This window comes from Podarcis vaucheri (assembly GCF_965113315.1).
Source record: "Podarcis vaucheri genome assembly, chromosome: 3".
Lineage (NCBI taxonomy): Eukaryota > Metazoa > Chordata > Lepidosauria > Squamata > Lacertidae > Podarcis > Podarcis vaucheri.
Genome location: NC_138761.1, coordinates 58,483,067 through 58,499,731, shown reverse-complemented (window position 1 = coordinate 58,499,731; position 16,665 = coordinate 58,483,067). Strand labels below are relative to the sequence as shown.

Genomic DNA, 16,665 nt, shown 5'->3' with positions numbered 1-16,665 from the left:
CTCCCAGGGTTCTAGGAGAAGTGCCCCCCATCAGGAACTGGTGGTACGACAAGTGGGGGGGAAACGCTTGACTACAGTTCCCACTGTCCTACTCCACTGGCCATACTCACTAGGGCTGATGGGAGTTGAGGTTCAGTAACATCCAGAGGGCCAAGGGTTCCCCACTCCTGTATGCTGTGTGAAGCATGGGACAGTCTTAACTGCACCATGACTGAATTCCTAAGTCTCTGAATCATGTGAGGGCCCATGGCCCTCCATGAATAGAGGTTAACAACATCTAAAGAAGACTTAGGTCTATCTGATATGTGTTGTTGTTGTTTTAATGCCACTGCTAAGTTTACAGTTGTGCTCCCTTTGCTTATACTGACAGGACATTTGATGAATGTTCTGGGAAAAAGAGGCCTCTCTTTTTGGTCTGTGTGTCTTGTTTCAGCTTCCAAAATATCACAGAACCAAAAGTGCTCCCTTGAGAGCCAACACAGCCAGTTCTCATGAAGTAGCAGGCAGCCATTATTTAGCTGTCTCCTGCCAGTGAGGGAGTTCAGTAGCTGCTGTTTTTTATGGTTGGTATACACGCTCGATAAGATAATGGTAATGGGATGGAAGACTTTGCTCAAATATTGTTTTACTACTATCTACAAAAATAAACACTTCATAGGTCTTGTAACATTTCTCTGGCAGGGAACTGCACATAGCCTTGTCTTCTAGTAATTGTATCACTTAATTATGTGATAAGACATTGTGTTCTTCAAAGAAGCACCTGAAAACTCTTATAGTTAAAACTGTACAGCCACTCCATAAAGACAACAGAGGAGAGTGAGATCTGGAGTTCAAGCTGATTAATACAGAAAGCAACAATAGGTTTAGATTACAGGGGTGTCCAAACTTTTTAAAAAGAGGGCCAGATTTGATGACGTGAAGGGCCATGAGGGCTGACCAAAGTTGCTGACCTTTTTTTGGATTGAAGTTGTAGTAAATACAGGGAACAAAGCAGAAAACACTATCCTATCAGCTGATGTGCTCTGAGGACTGCCACTCTTCCAATATAAAGAACGAAATCTCAATAACCCCTAATGGATAGGAACCTATTGAAAATGCATGATTGTTTGCACATCAACAGTGAAAATGAGCATTGTTTCATTTCCATCTGCTTGGAAACACTGGATATGCAGGCTGGTTCCTGTATGAGCTGATTCCCATTTATGATCATCTCTGGGATATGTGAGGCGGCTGCTGGGATCATGACCAGGTTCAGATGGAGGCAGCTTCTGAGCTAGCACTTGTATAGCTACTTGAATGCTACCTTAAATTTAAACTGGGACAGCTGCCACAGGACCTACATAAGCTGACTAGAAAACGTTATGCCTACACCAAGAAGCCTTGGGGCTGGCTGGTATTGCCTCTAGTGCATGCTGGATCTGGTGCATACTTACTACAAGTGTGAAGAAGAAAAATAATAAATCAAGTTGTACAACTAAAAATTGTCCAAAGCAACTGGAGAATATTTTTATTCAGTTTATTTCCCTGTAGAAAGTTATGTTGCTTTTGTTCCTTTTTTTTTTTTATAATATTTTTTATTAGTTTTACAAAAATTTTTATAACAAACAAACACAAAAAAAACAAACAAACAAACAAAGAAGTGTGGTTTCATAATGTCATTTCGTAGACTTCTTTCCTCGGACTTCCCCATACCTCCCCTTTCTGCATCCTCATGTCCAAATTTTACAGCAACTTATACATATTTTTCCAACTCTAATTTATTATAGTCCTTTCTTATTCTAATCTTATATTACTGCAACCCTTTATCTCTGTCGAATCTCGACATTCTAAACTTCCTCAAGTTTATAATGGTCCTTAAGATAAATCTTGAATTTCTTCCAATCTTCTTCCGCAGTCTCCTTCCCCTGGTCTCGAATTCTGCTCGTCATTTCCGCCAAAGTCATGTAGTCAATCACTTTCATCTGCCATTCTTCCACGGTGGGTAGATCTTGTGTCTTCCAATACTTTGCTATCAATATTCTTGCTGCTGTTGTTGCATACATAAAGAAAGTTCTATCTTTTTTTTGCACCAATTGCAAAAAAGTTTTGATTTTTCCACCTGGAAGCCAATTTTCCTGTCTTGTTTAAAAACCTCCGTTATTTGGTAATAGTGGAGCCAATCTTGTACTTTGGGTTTTAGATTTTCATGGCTCTTTAGTTTCAGTCTCTCTCCATCTTGTTCTAGAATCTCACAATACTTTGGCCATCCGACCTCCATATTGAGTTTCTTGTGGGCCTTCGCCTCTAAAGGTGACAACCATCTAGGGGTTCCTTGACTTTAAATGAACTGATTGAATAACCAACCATTTAATCATTTTAAGTGATTCCATAACTCAAACAGAGCATGCATGCATGTGTGTGTGTGTATCATGTATGCACTACAGATGGAATATTGCAAGTGCTAGCTGAAGGCACAAGTTTGACCAGTTTAGATAAAACATTAGACATGTCCTTTAAAGTAAAAGGCATAATGCAACGTTGACATTTTTATGGCCATCTCTATAATTATAATTGTAAATATTAACTGCAATTTCCCTTTAAAAGGTTTTTTCTGACTTGTATATAGTAAAGCCCATAACAGCAAATATAAAACAACCTTTTAAAATAATTTACACCAGATGCTAGTTTCTCTGACCACATCTCTCCTAATGCATGCTACCAGCTAATTGGGCTTAAAGGGGTAAATTTACAAATTATGGTTCAGTTTTAGGTGGGATGCAACATCTATGCAGAAAGGACCACTTTGGAGCAATTGGCTAAAGGGGAATATAGTCCTTTACATCCATTTACTATATGAGATAAGGACCATGCCTCAAAAGGCAGTTTACAGTATTAATGTCTGGTCTATTTTTACAGAAGGAGGAACTGGCTTATTTTTTTGTTTTGTTTCATTTTATTTCTGAAAAATGCATACAGTTGATCCTGTTTGTCAAGGGAAGTTTTGCCATCTTTAATCAAGATCTGGTTGGAAATATTTAACAAATCTCTGCAGATCTATGCAATGCAAAGCCCAATCCAGCCCAAGTTGAGCACTTTTTAAGCCCCATTGGTTTTAGCGAGAGATTTTAATATATGCTTACATCTCCACTATTGAAATTAACGGAGTTTTTAAAAAAATGAAATTAATTGATTTTGGCAAGATTCTAGACATATATTTTGGCATCTTGCTTGTGTTGTGCTTTATGATTTAGGGCACCAACCTCATACTTCAGCCTATTCCCTCAAAGTGGAAAGGTCTTGGTTTTAATGACCCTGAACATTTCAGCAAACTTGGCCACCTCACTGCTCACTCCTAACTCTACATGGTTCATGAACAGGTTCCAATACCAATCTTTGTGAGACGCCACTTTCTACATCTTTTGGAGAACTTTCCACTTATTCCTACTCTCTGCTTCCTGCTACTTAACCAACTCCTGACCCACAAGAAGACTTCTCTTATTCTATGACTACTCCTATTATTCCATGACTGTCAAGCTTAATGAAGTTAGTTTAGCAGCATAAGAATAGCCTGCTGGATCAGACAAATGGCCCATCTAGTCCAGCATCCTAGTCTCACAGTGGCCAACTAGATGCCAGAACGTGAGCACAAGGGCACTTTCCCCTCTTGTGGTTTCTAGCAGCTGGTATTCTGAAGCATTGCTGCTCCCAGATTTGGAGGTAGTGCCTAGGTATAATGACTAGCAGCCATTTGTCTTACCTACTTTTAAAGCCATTCAAATTGGTGGCCATCACTCCCTCCGGGGGACGGGGTTCCAGAGTTTGACTGTAGGCTCCATAAAGAAGTATTTTTATTTTATCTGTTCTAAATTTTCCATTATTCAGCTTCATTGGATGTCCACAAGCAAGCTGCTAATAAGCTCTGGGCATACATACTGCTTCCTCTCCATCTCCATTGACCCCTCCAGTAGGAAAAATTATAACCAGGACCTTCATCAATATTTTGAATGATGGTTTAGCAAGCTGGAAAGGGCTGCCTGACACAGGCCAATGTGGATGAATCAAGTTCATATGCATAAAGTTGATAGCACATAGGTGTATTCTGTTCTTATACTTCTGTTTCTGATTTGCTGCCAACTCTTTGCAACGTATAGCCCATCTGAACTAACACCCATGTTATTCTTCTTTTCCACATTTGACAGGTGAAAGCACTTGTAGTGTAGGCAGCAGATGAACACAAGCTGGGATTTGCCAAATGGTAACTTACTGTGGTAGGAGTGTAAGCATGTAGGGCAGCCACTTGTCTATAACTGTTGCTCATAGACAAAAGGTTCCCTCCACCCACTCACTCTTCTGCTTCCCTGGATTTCTGGTAAAGAAGTAAACTTTCCCTTCCTCCTTAGGCAGGTGCCACATATGACCCAAAGAGTATTTACTTTTCTTTCCTTATGAAACAGCAAGTCATAAAGCTGTACACTCTTTTTTTTTTTCCTATAAAGGGAGAATAAAATACCATGGGGATGAAAAGCTTTCAATATGCAGATAACATCAAGCTATATTTCTCCTTTTCCCTGCTTGTGCTATTCACTAAATAACATACACATAGTAAAACTGTCAACAGCACTTTTATCTCTTAAACAACCAACAGCTGGCTTAAACTTCATGCATGCAAAAACTAAAGTGATGTTGCTCAGATGGAGGAAGGTTTATCCAAGAAACCCTTTTGCCTCCTCATCCTTTACTGCTGTTTTTCAAAAAAAGGTTTTTCTAAGTCTCCATGAGAGGGTTGGGGACTAGCCAGTTTTTCATTCCCCCATGGAAAATCATTTGGGGACTACATTCCAGTGGTGGCAGGTTGAGAGGTAAAAAGTGGGAGCAATGGATGCAACTCCATTGATTTACAAGGAGCAATATGCAATATTCATTGAAAATACGTTTGTACAGAAGGCTTTTACACTCTCCCCTGTCTCCATTATTCATCCAGCCACGCAAGAGACATTATCATAGTTAGCTTTCCCCTCATTAACCGCAGGCAGTAACCAAGATTTGTTCTCATCCAAGCTGGTTAAGCTCTCTCTTCACTAACCTAGCTTTTGATAAGTGAGGAGAGAGCTTAACCAGGAATCCCAGTTCAAATGATATACTAAGGCAAACCTTGACTCATTGTGGCACAGCAGTGGAAAGCACCAAGGAGCAGCAATGTGGCTGCAAGCTCCTCTTGGTGAGCTTGAATGTTCACCCAGTCTCTGTAAGCCATAGTTTGGCTTACGGTGTAGTGCAAACCCGGTCAATGTATTGGAAACTTGGATCCAGAGAAGTGATGCATGTGTATGTACTGAGTAATTTGCAGACAGAGAATACAAAACACAACTCTAATTAAAGGCAGGCAGCTGTAACTGAAACAGGTAAGCTATCAGCTTGAGATCAGTGCACGGGTGGTTGTACATACACAAAAAACTCTTGTTTGTTGTTTTTAAAACAGTGATTTCCACTACCAAAGTGTCAAGCTGTTTTTGAGACTGAACATTGGCTTGTCACTTCGGCAGCGGGAAATGCTGCACCAAAAACAATGGATGAAATGCTGGCTGTACATGTACCTGAGCTATGTGTGTGACTATTACAGTTCTTTGTATCGTGGCCGAAATCAGTAGAGACAAAGCATATTTTGTGAAAATAAAGTCTTACCAAGCAACACACAGGTAGACATTGGCTATAATCCACAATAGCAGCACTTGCATTTTGTTTTTTTTTTATAAAATTTTTATTAGTTTTACAAAAGTTTTTATAACAAACAAACATAGAAGAAAAAACAGACAAACAAACAAATATAATTTCAAAATGTCCTTTCATAAACTTCTTTCCTCGGACTTCCCCATACCTCCCCTTTCTGCATCCTCATGTCCAAATTTTATAGCAACTTATAAATGTTCTTTCCCATCCTAATTCATCATAGTCCTTTCTTAATCTGATCTTATATTACTGCAACCCTTTCTCTCTGTAAAATCTCGACATTCTAAGCTTCATCAAGTTTATAATAGTTCTTAAGATAAATCTTAAATTTCTTCCAGTCTTCTTCCGCAGTCTCCTTTCCCTGGTCACGAATTCTGCTCATCATTTCCGCCAATGTCATATAGTCAATCACTTTCATCTGCCATTCTTCCAAGGTGGGTAAATCTTGTGTCTTCCAATACTTTGCGATCAGTATTCTTGCTGCTGTTGTTGCATACATAAAAAAAGTTCTATCCTTTTTTGGCACCAATTGGCCGACAATGCCCAAGAGAAAGGCCTCTGGTTTCTTAAGGAAGGTATATTTAAATACCTTTTTCATTTCATTATATATCATCTCCCAGAAAGCCTTAATCTTCGGGCATGTCCACCAAAGATGATAAAAAGTACCTTCAGTTTCCTTACATTTCCAACATTTGTTATCAGGCAAATGGTAAATTTTTGCTAGCTTAACTGGGGTCATGTACCACCTATAGACCATTTTCATAACATTTTCCTTTAAAGCACTACATGCCGTAAATTTAATACCAGTGTTCCACAACCTTTCCCAGTCAGCAGACATAATATTATGACCAATATCCTGTGCCCACTTAATCATAACTGATTTAACTGTTTCGTCTTGTGTATTCCATTTCAACAGCAAGTTATACATTCTTGACAAATTCTTAGTATTGGGTTCTAATAATTCTGTCTCAAGTTTTGATTTTTCCACCTGGAAGCCAATTTTCCTGTCTTGTTTGAAAACCTCCATTATTTGATAATAGTGGAGCCAATCTTGTACTTTGGGTTTTAGTTTTTCATGGCTCTTTAATTTCAGTTTCTCTCCATCCTGTTCTAAAATCTCACAATACTTTGGCCATCCGTCCTCCATATTAACTTTCTTGTGGGCCTTAGCCTCTAAGGGTGACAACCATCTAGGGGTTTTGTTTTCCAACAGATCTTTATATCTCATCCAAACGTTGAACAATGCTTTCCTTACAATATGATTTTTAAAGGAACTATGCACTTTGATTTTGTCATACCATAGATATGCATGCCAGCCAAATGCATTATTGAAACCTTCTAAGTCCAAGATATCTGTATTCTCGAGGAGCATCCACTCTTTCAGCCAGCAGAATGCTGCTGCTTCATAGTACAATTTTAAGTCCGGCAGGGCAAATCCCCCTCTTTCTTTTGCATCTGTTAATATTTTATATTTTATTCTGGGTTTTTTGCCCTGCCAGACAAACTTCGCAATATCTTTCTGCCACCTCTTGAAACAGTCCATCTTGTCAATAATCTGCAAAGTTTGAAATAAAAATAACATTCTAGGCAATACATTCATCTTAATCACTGCAATTCGGCCTAACATTGACAATCTCAAATTTGACCATATTTCTAGATCTTTTTTAATTTCTGACCAGCATTTTTCATAATTGTCCTTATACAGATTCAAATTTTTAGATGTTAAATTAACCCCTAGATATTTCACCTTCTTAACCACCGTCAGACCTGTCTCTCACAATAGCAGCACTTGCATTTTGACAGGGAACATTTATGCGTCATTTATGAACCATTTGGACTAAAGTGAATAAGCAATAGGGGGAAAGGCTGTTGTTATATAATCTGGTGTTTTCCCTATATAAATGTGGTCTTGATTATGTTCCTGTTGACTAGACCGAAGCTTGAAATGTAGCCATGGTTCTGGAGTGCCAAAAGTTTGGCATTTCAATGTGAAATAAACACAATTTTAAAGAAAAAGTTGCTTGCTTGACTGAGCTGTCAGTGCCAGTGATCCTTTTTCAGAGACTGCAATGCCGTGCTGAGATGCAAAGTATAGTTTGTTGCAGAGGCTGTATATTCATGGCCTTGAGGCCCTAAGGATACTCTAGGTTCCCTTTCTGAATTTTCAATTTTCATTTAAAAAATGCAAATCTCTGGCCCTTTACTTCTGGAGCTATAAAAAAGTGTAGAAGTAGAGGTTTATCAATTTGCTCAATGAATAAATTTGCTCCTGGCAGACTCACAGATAAGTTATTTTGTTTAAGTTTCTGCAGAGTAACTTATCCTACCCTCTGAGTTCCCAAATAAAATTAGGAAGCATTTTTTGCCATGATTTCAAACTCTGTACTAGAATTAATGTGGAAGCAGGAACAGAACTCTGGATCGTATTATATTTATCTTCCTGTTTGCAAAGCTGTATTGAGGCATTTCCAATTGGGATGATTTCAGAAGACGACCTGTTTTAAAATCTAATATAGTTCAGAAAGAGATCACCCAATTAGTAGTTAAAAACATCTAGCTACTATACTGGATTTAAATATTACCTTGTGCTGGGGGGGGGGAGGGGGCAAAGGTTGCATGCTCCTGCGTTCCCCTAAACTTTATTATGAGTTCTTCTATCCTTATAGCAAATGATAAAGCAGATAGCTTCAATATAAAACACACTTGTTTGATTCCTGTCTGTAAATCTTTAACTTAATTTGTAGTGTTCTACAGTGGCTTTAATGCATTCAAAGAAAATGTCTGTTTATATTTAAACACTAAAAAGTTTAAAAGGCAACACTCCACTCCACTGTGTCAAATGCTTTCTTGATGTCAGCTCCTTCCTTCTTTGTAATGATGCCTTTATGTGGAGAGCTCAGTGCCTCTTCATTACAATCAAAACCAAGAACAGCTAGGCCAGAAATTCCACAGCATCACCAATTTGGGGGTGGCACTAGCCTGACCATAGCCTCAACCATTCTTAAACTGTTGCAACTTCAAGAAAGGAATGGGGTGCAAGCAGTGGAATAGAAATACAGTAAAGGCACCTGGCTGATATTAATGGGCAGGGAGTTCTAAAGAGTAGGTGCAGCCACACTAAATGATCTATTCCTGCGTTTAGTTACATCTATCTATTTCTATTAACTGGGATAGCCTTAAAGATCTCAGATTCTATCATGTTTGGGGAATAAGATTGATACAGTTTTAAAATAAAATAAAAATTCATCATACCTTAAATCAAAACTGGAAGGAATTCCCTTCCTTTTCCAATTTATTGGTCTTTTTTTTTTTAGAGAGAGAGAATGGTTGTTCTACAAAAGTAATAATGTTAGCAGTTTCTCATCAGTATTGATTTGCTCTGACTTTTTCCTGAATGAATCTAATTCTGCCTAAATATTTGGCTCTGAATTTTCTTAGTGCAGAGTGTAGAATCTTTTTCAATGTGAGGTCATATTCCCTGCTGGGCAGTCTTCTCAAGGTGTGGTGGGTGTTGCAAAGTGGGTGTGGCCAGACACACACTACTGCCTATCCTCCATCCTGGCAAGCAGGAGGCATTATCACAGGACGCATTCCAGTGGGTCCAATCACTAGAGGGCACAGAGCAAGTGGTGGCTTAGGGGGCATGGGGTGAGCAGAGTCCTAAGGGAGGGTGCATGGAGGTTGTATTTGGTCCCCAGGCTTGTGGTTTCCCACCCTTGTTTTAGTGCAATATTTTTACTTTTGTAATTATTTATTTGATTTGAACCTGAAAAAAGTATTTCCTATTTTGAGAATTCTAAGACCACCAGAGTATACAACAGAAGTTTCCATTTGCTGTTTCAAGGTTTTTGATAAACAATCTAAAAATGAAACAGAGGACTCGTGCATTCTCTTTGTCAGTACACCACATTACTCACACCAGCAGAACTAACACACCTGGGGGGTTTTCTGCTTCCCTGTATATTGGGGAACCTCCAACTACATTAGTTTTGCTCTGACAGCAGGTTTCTTTCTTTGGAATGCACTCCGTATCATATGGCCCTTCAGCCAGCTTTCTGTTAGTAAGATTGCTACATTAATTTCATTTTTTTCTATTTTGGTAATTTATGGTTAAAATTATTTTATTATTTAATTTCTAAAATCACTACAAAATAACTTCACTGATCATATTATTTTATTTCAAAATTTAAGGAGAGGCAAAGTTCTCCTAGGCATTCAATTAAGTTGTTGCCTTCTGCTTTTTCTTTTAAACATATTGGTTTAATATTATTACTGCTACTTCTGTTGTCACATTCTTTGACATGATCTTCCATAGGTTAAACTTTACTTTCAGTGCTTAATTGGGATGCCAGTAAATACTTTAACAAATATATGTACCGTATTTTTCGCTCTATAACACGCACCCGACCATAACACGCACGTAGTTTTTAGAGGAGGAAAATCCGTAGGCATGCCACCCGTAGGCATTTCCGCCATAACACGCACAGACATTTCCCCTTACTTTCTAGGAGGAAAAAAGTGAGTGTTATGGTGCAAAAAATACGGTATTTCTCCAAGGTTTTTTCTGTTTTTACTGATAATTTTTTGTTTTCTTTTTGTAAACTGCTTTGAAGTGTAACTGCAACATAAATCTTGTGAAATAAATAAATAAAATAAATGTATCTCAAACAATGAAAGAGCAAAAAGAATATATCAAAATTGATATATAAGTTAAAACAATAGATTGCATAGTTTCAAGCTCCAAGCAACCAACTGTGCAATACTTCCCCCAGTTCCAACAGAAGAACACACAGTTCCCAGGTGCAAGAGAACACAGAGTTCCCGCCTCTAATCAGAACACACAGTTCCTAAATCAAAGCAATTTGTTGCAGAATTTTGGGCTTAGGCAATCAATTGCAAATTTCCCAATAAACAGTCAGGTAAGAAAAAAAGCTCTCCTTTATTGTACAAATCCACATTAGACAGGTGTAGCAAATACTTGGTTGACTTGGTTATCTTCTAATTCAGACACATCAGACACAGCCTAAGTTTATGTCTAATTATCAAATCATTTAACAAACAGAATAGCTAAGTTATTCTAGACAAGAGTATACCTCCCGACACAAAACCTTAGTCATTAATTGCTGCTTTTGATGCAAGTATTATTCCTCTATTATCCAAATCCTAAAAACCTTGGTAGGATTATTCTTTTAAGCAAAAGACACCACTTCTCAAAACAATTCAACCTGTGATCAGGGACCAAGAAGTAAAATAATCTGTCTTCTCAATACATATCCCATGCTAGTTATTGTTACTGAGATAGCATAGTTCCTAAAATAGACTAATTACACAGCTTCACCAGACAAAAGTAACTCAAGCAGCACACATAATTCCTTTTAAGAATTCATAGACAGAGTTCTCCACATCCTCTCCTGTGAGCAATCTCCAGAGTATATTCTGGCGATTGTCAAGCTGTGGTCTCGGCCACTAAAATTCAAGATGCCAGAAATGACTTGGCAGGCAGTAGGCATTCCACCAACAGTCTCATTTACTCTTTTAGCACCCAAAGGTGATAGGACAGACCAAGGTTGCAGTCAGGGGGGCAGATGTTCAGAGTTGGATCTATATTTTTGTGTGGAGGGAGGGGTGGCTGGAGGATTAGCCAGCTTCTCACCCATTATCTAAATTAAATTCATTCTGATTGGAAGAGTAATCTCATAAAATAAAAAGTCTGAGGTGCCTTTGTTTGTTTGTATTTATCCTGGGTGGCATGAACAAGAATTCCAGGTGAAGCAATCAATGAAACTCACCCTGGCTATGGGCCAGAAGAAGAGTTTGGATTTGATATCCCGCTTTATCACTACCCGAAGGAGTCTCAAAGCGGCTAACATTCTCCTTTCCTTTCCTCCCCCACAACAAACACTCTGTGAGGTGAGTGGGGCTGAGAGACTTCAGAGAAGTGTGACTGGCCCAAGGTCACCCAGCAGCTGCATGTGGAGGAGCGGAGACTCGAACCTGGTTCACCAGATTACGAGTCTACCGCTCTTAACCACTACACCACACTGGCTCAGGGGGCAAAACAGACTGGAAACACACGTTTTAGTATGCTGGTTTCAAATATGTGGTTTAAAAATGTAGCCAGAAGGTTCTACATTGCAAAAGGAGTGTAAATTCATTGCAGAATATTGAGGTCTGAAATGTGAAAGGACTTAGAATTAAAATAGTCAAGGATTCCATATAATATTTTCTTTATCATCTGTTGATGGACTATCTATGCTCCAAGTGTCAACACCCTTGCTTAAGTTGAGGGAAGATTGGGAGTACCATGTAGCATAATCAGGCCACGATACATGCATGGAGCCTTGGTATGGAAGGTTAACAGTGTGTGATTTATAGTGCATGAAGATTCCAAATGCGTAGCTTAAGAAGGAAAGCCAAAGATTCTACACCACAGAAGTAGCGATTTTTATATTATTCATTTTCAAGACCACAGAAAATCAACAACTTGTCAAATTACTATTATGCATTTTAAACTGTATTAATATTCCAATAGCAAACACAAGGGGGAAGGAAAAATATTATTATTTAAAAAGTTAGCTATGATTCAGTCTTTCTGATCTGAACTAGTCCAGGGAACTCTAATATTCTCCCCCCCCCCCAAAAAAAAAAATTCCAATATGTCTACTTGCATTTAAAGAAAGGTTTTATTGTCATGTTTGTGTTCCACCCTTCATTTGACCTTGTAAGGGCAGCATGCCTGAGGCGATCTTGTTTTTCTATCACAACAATTCTGTGAAACGGATTAAGGTAAGCGAAAGTAGTAGTATTTTCTAGGGAACTCTGTGCCAAGCAGGGTTAGGTTTCTTACACCCAGCCCCCAGCCCCCCCACTGTATTATACCAGCTACTGTTTTCACATTGCCACATACTGGTCTTCATTTTCTTCTTTAGGGTTTGTGGATTTATCACTCCATGATCAGGTCCATCTCCTGGAATGTGCCTGGCTTGAGATACTGATGATTGGCTTAGTGTGGCGGTCCATGGAGCATCCAGGAAAGCTATTGTTTGCCCCTAACCTGCTGTTGGACAGGTCAGTCCACATGTTCTTTGTTTATTTCTGTTATTTACTGTTGTAACTGTCATGCTATGCAATATTATTAGTATCAGCCTGACCTGCTACCATGCCATTCATACCAAATGCCAGTCGCAGAGAAGAACAAGCCTAAAACTGGAACACTAACAGTATTGTATCTATACATTTACACAATGAAGCCTGGAGTCAGGATGCAGATCAATACCAGCAGCAAATGCCACCTAACCGATTTCATGCTATGTGTGTATTTGCTCAATCATATTTCAAGAGTATTACAACAAGAGAGATGAGCTTAGTAGTTTCTCCAGAATGATATTTATTTGTTTATTGCATTTATATCCCATCCTTTCCCCAGTATAGAACTCAGGGCAGCATACATGTTGTTTCCCTGTCTCTTCTAAACAAAGTTAGCCACTTAAATATAGGACTTGCTTCTAGTTAAGCGAACATCTGGCAGGTTCTGAGATTTTCCTGCGATTTTGGCAGATACTTTCAAACAAATAACTGTGTGAAAAGTGCTGAGAGAGAAGTGACCGTTTGGGGATCAATATTTCTTTTATCTATGAATTTGAAAAAAGCAGCAACAGTAGAAATGAACCAATAGTCAAAGTAGCCTGTTTTTCTTTTTAAAATAGGCCAAGGATTGCTATTCCACTATTAGAGGCTGGGGGTGGTTCTTTGCAGCACACAAATATTTCCTTTAGAATTGAGCCAGGGACCTGGTTTCTGGTGGCTGCCATTATCGCAGCAGCCAGAGAAACAGGATGGGAAAATATTGTTGTCAATCAAGTGCTGTTGTTGGTGTTTATGTTGGTGTTTGAAATATTCCCCTGACCTTTTATTAAATCACAGCTAAAACTGTTTTAGCTTTACCATTTGATATTTCATAGCTATTCCTCAATTGACTTTGGAATTTGAAATGGTAAGCTGGAATGGAGACAGCTTGGACAGCAGACATCCTACATATTCATTCTTGAGTAATGCAAGGGGTAGCAAAATCAAACCACTGCTTTCTTTATTGGTGTTCCTTTATTAGTAAGATTTTAATGAAAAAATAATAATCCCTCATTCTTGCAGAGAAAACGTTTCATTAGTTTTTGCAGTGCCACCGAATACAGTAAGAACGCATACTCCAGTGGAAAGTTAGGTAGAACTGGACCTTTTTTAAAAAACGATAACTATTTCAGTTTTTCCTGTCTCTTTTTGGGATTAGGTACCATTTCTATTATCAAGCAATGTTCAAAAGAATGAGGAATTCAATACTAGCAGTTCACAGACAGTGCAGTTTCAAAACATCCCTTAAAGGGGATTCTATTCGCAGTACATTGCAAAAATCCAAATGAAATGTTACCATTGAATGGATAACTGTGGCCAGGAGGAGCTGAAGTGGTGCAGGAGCCTAAGCTGATGAATGGAACTTTACAGAGTAAATATAAAATAACAACAAAAATAGCAAATAAAATAAGTACAGCAGCAGAGAAAACAAGACAAAAGATAAAAGGTTAAGGAACAGGGTGGCTAGATGCAAAAGAGGGCAGGGTTTCTTGCATAGTAGAGGGAATTTCAACAGGTGTAGTTTGTCATGCAAAAGAACAGGCATGCTTTTCTTTTTCACCTGCCTACCCTGTTGAACCTTTTTCAGCTGCTTTCAAAACTTATGATAAAGGTCCTTGCAAATGATTTTTCAATGGCTATAGTCATGAAGTGCATAAGCATTTTCACCAGGCTAGTTCAGATAAAATTTTAGATGCTGAGAATTCAGTGTTTTCAACACATCAAATAATTGCCAACTGAAGCCAGGAAGAAATTCCCTTGTTTCATAAAAAGGCAGTAAATGAGCAGAAAGCTTCCCCCTTTCCTTTTAAGTCACTGCATAAAGACATTTTCAGATGCCGGATATGAGACTTAACAGACTGTTAGCCACTATTTTTATTATAATTTCTGGGTTGGAACTACTAGCACAAATTCCACCGAACAGCAGAATAATGTGTGGTCTTTAAGAGCACAATCCTGTTTATGTTTATTCTGAAGTTCATTTTATTAAGTTCAATGGGATTTATGAAGTCACTTCTGTTGCACAATTTTACTGCTTAAATTGTCAAAGGAACTTTTCTGGGAGATATTTATTAAATAGATACCTTTACTGATTTTCAATACACAATAAATATCAATAGTTATCAGGATAAACAACTCAGTAACTAAGGGCACCAGGGACTGGTACTAAAGTTCAGGGAAATCCTGGGTAAACAGAACATAAGATGACCCTGCTGGGTCTTGCCATTGCCTCATCTAGTCCAGCATCCTGACCTCATAGTGGCCAACCAGATGCCTGTGGGTAGCCTGCAGCACTTGAGTGTAACAGTAGCTGAGGACAGCTGTGCTCTGCCCACTTGCAATTCCCAGCAGCTGGTATTCAGAAGCATACCCACTCTGACAGTGAAGGTGGAACATGTCCATCATGGCTTGTATTGTTGATAGCCTTTATCCTCCATGATAAATCCAACATTCAGCTTCATTGGATGCCTACGTGTTGTGGTGTTATGAGAGAAGGTGCAAATGTTTGCTCCACCCTTTTCTCCATATCTAACATGCATAGTTTTATAAATTTCTGTTACTTCACCTCTTACTCTCCTTTTCTCTAAACTAAAAAAATCCCAAATGCCTTCCTCAAAGGAAAGGTGCTCCATCCCCTTGATTATGTTAGTTGCCCTTTTCTGAAGCTTTGCCAACTCTGCTATATCCTTTTTGAGGTGAGGTGACCAGAACCGTACACAGTATTCCAAATGCATAAAATCACCCCATGTCCAGCAAGTCATTAAAATATAGAAATGAGTACAGTGGTGCCTCGCAAGATGAAATTAATTCGTTCCGCAAGTCTCTTCGTCTTGCAAGTTTTTCGTCTTGCGATGCACGGTTTCCCATAGGAATGCATTGAAAATCAATTAATGTGTTCCTAGGGAAACCGCCTTCAGACCAGGTCCGGGGACAGTCTGTCCCCGGACCTCTTCTGAAGGCTGGGGACGACGACAAGGGCTTTTCTTCCCACCCCCAGCATTTTAAAAAACCCCGGGACAGCAGAGGACTTCTACGCTGTCCGGGCGATCTTAAAATGCTGGCGGGCGGCATTTTAAAATCGCCCCGGGACAGCGGAGGACTTCTCCGCTGTCCGGGGCGATTTAAAAGCCCCTGGGAAGGCAGGCAGGGGGGACAAAGACTTTTGCCCCCTGCCAGCCTTCAGAAGAGGTCCTGGACCTCTTCTGAAGGCGAGCGGGGGCGAAAGTCTTTGCTCCCCCCCGCCTGCCTTCAAAAGCCCTCCGGGACAGGCAGGCAGGGGGGAGCAAAGACTTTTGCCCCCCGCCAGCCTTCAGAAGGTGTTCCCGCCCCCCCCCCCGCCCCGCTTCGGAGCAGCGTTCCGAAGCGGGGCGGCTGGGGCAGGTGTTCCCGCCCCCCCGCCCCGCTTCGGAGCAGCGTTCCGAAGCCGGACGGCGGGGGCAGGTGTTCCCTCCCCCCCGCCCGGCTTCGGAGCACCGGGAGAAGCGATCTCCCCGCAGCCCCTTGCTTCAAAAGAGGTCCGGGGGCAGCGCAAAGCGCTTCCCGCTGTCCCCGGACCTCTTTTGAAGCAAGGGGCGGTGGGGAGAAGCGATCTCCCCGCAGCCCCTTGCTTCAAAAGAGGTCCGGGGGCAGCGGGAAGCGCTTCCCGCTGTCCCCGGACCTGGGGCTGCGGGGAGAAGATCGCTTCTCCCCGCCGCCCCTTGCTCCAAAAGAGAAGACCCGCTGTCCCCGGGGCAAGCTTCGTTTTGCGAAGCAAGCCCATAGGGAAATTCGTCTTGCGAGGCAACTCGAAAACGAAAAAACCTTTCGTTTTGCGAGTTTTTCGTCTCGCGAGGC

The 16,665-nt window shown here is 40.1% G+C and overlaps 1 protein-coding gene and 1 long non-coding RNA gene across 10 annotated transcripts in view; one reads left to right on the top strand and one right to left on the bottom strand.

The window, feature by feature from the left end:
* Window positions 1–16,665, bottom strand: part of LOC309528125 — a 108,003-nt gene that overhangs the window by 52,024 nt on the left and 39,314 nt on the right. The gene's annotated exons all lie outside the window — the stretch shown is intronic.
* ESR1 (estrogen receptor 1) overlaps window positions 1–16,665 on the top strand; it is a 197,848-nt gene that overhangs the window by 158,805 nt on the left and 22,378 nt on the right. For all 8 annotated transcript variants that reach the window (XM_082215236.1, XM_082215239.1, XM_082215237.1 and 5 more), the window contains one exon: window positions 12,636–12,774. In XM_082215236.1, the coding sequence (XP_082071362.1) occupies window positions 12,636–12,774 (139 nt within the window). The remainder of the gene's footprint in view (window positions 1–12,635; window positions 12,775–16,665) is intronic.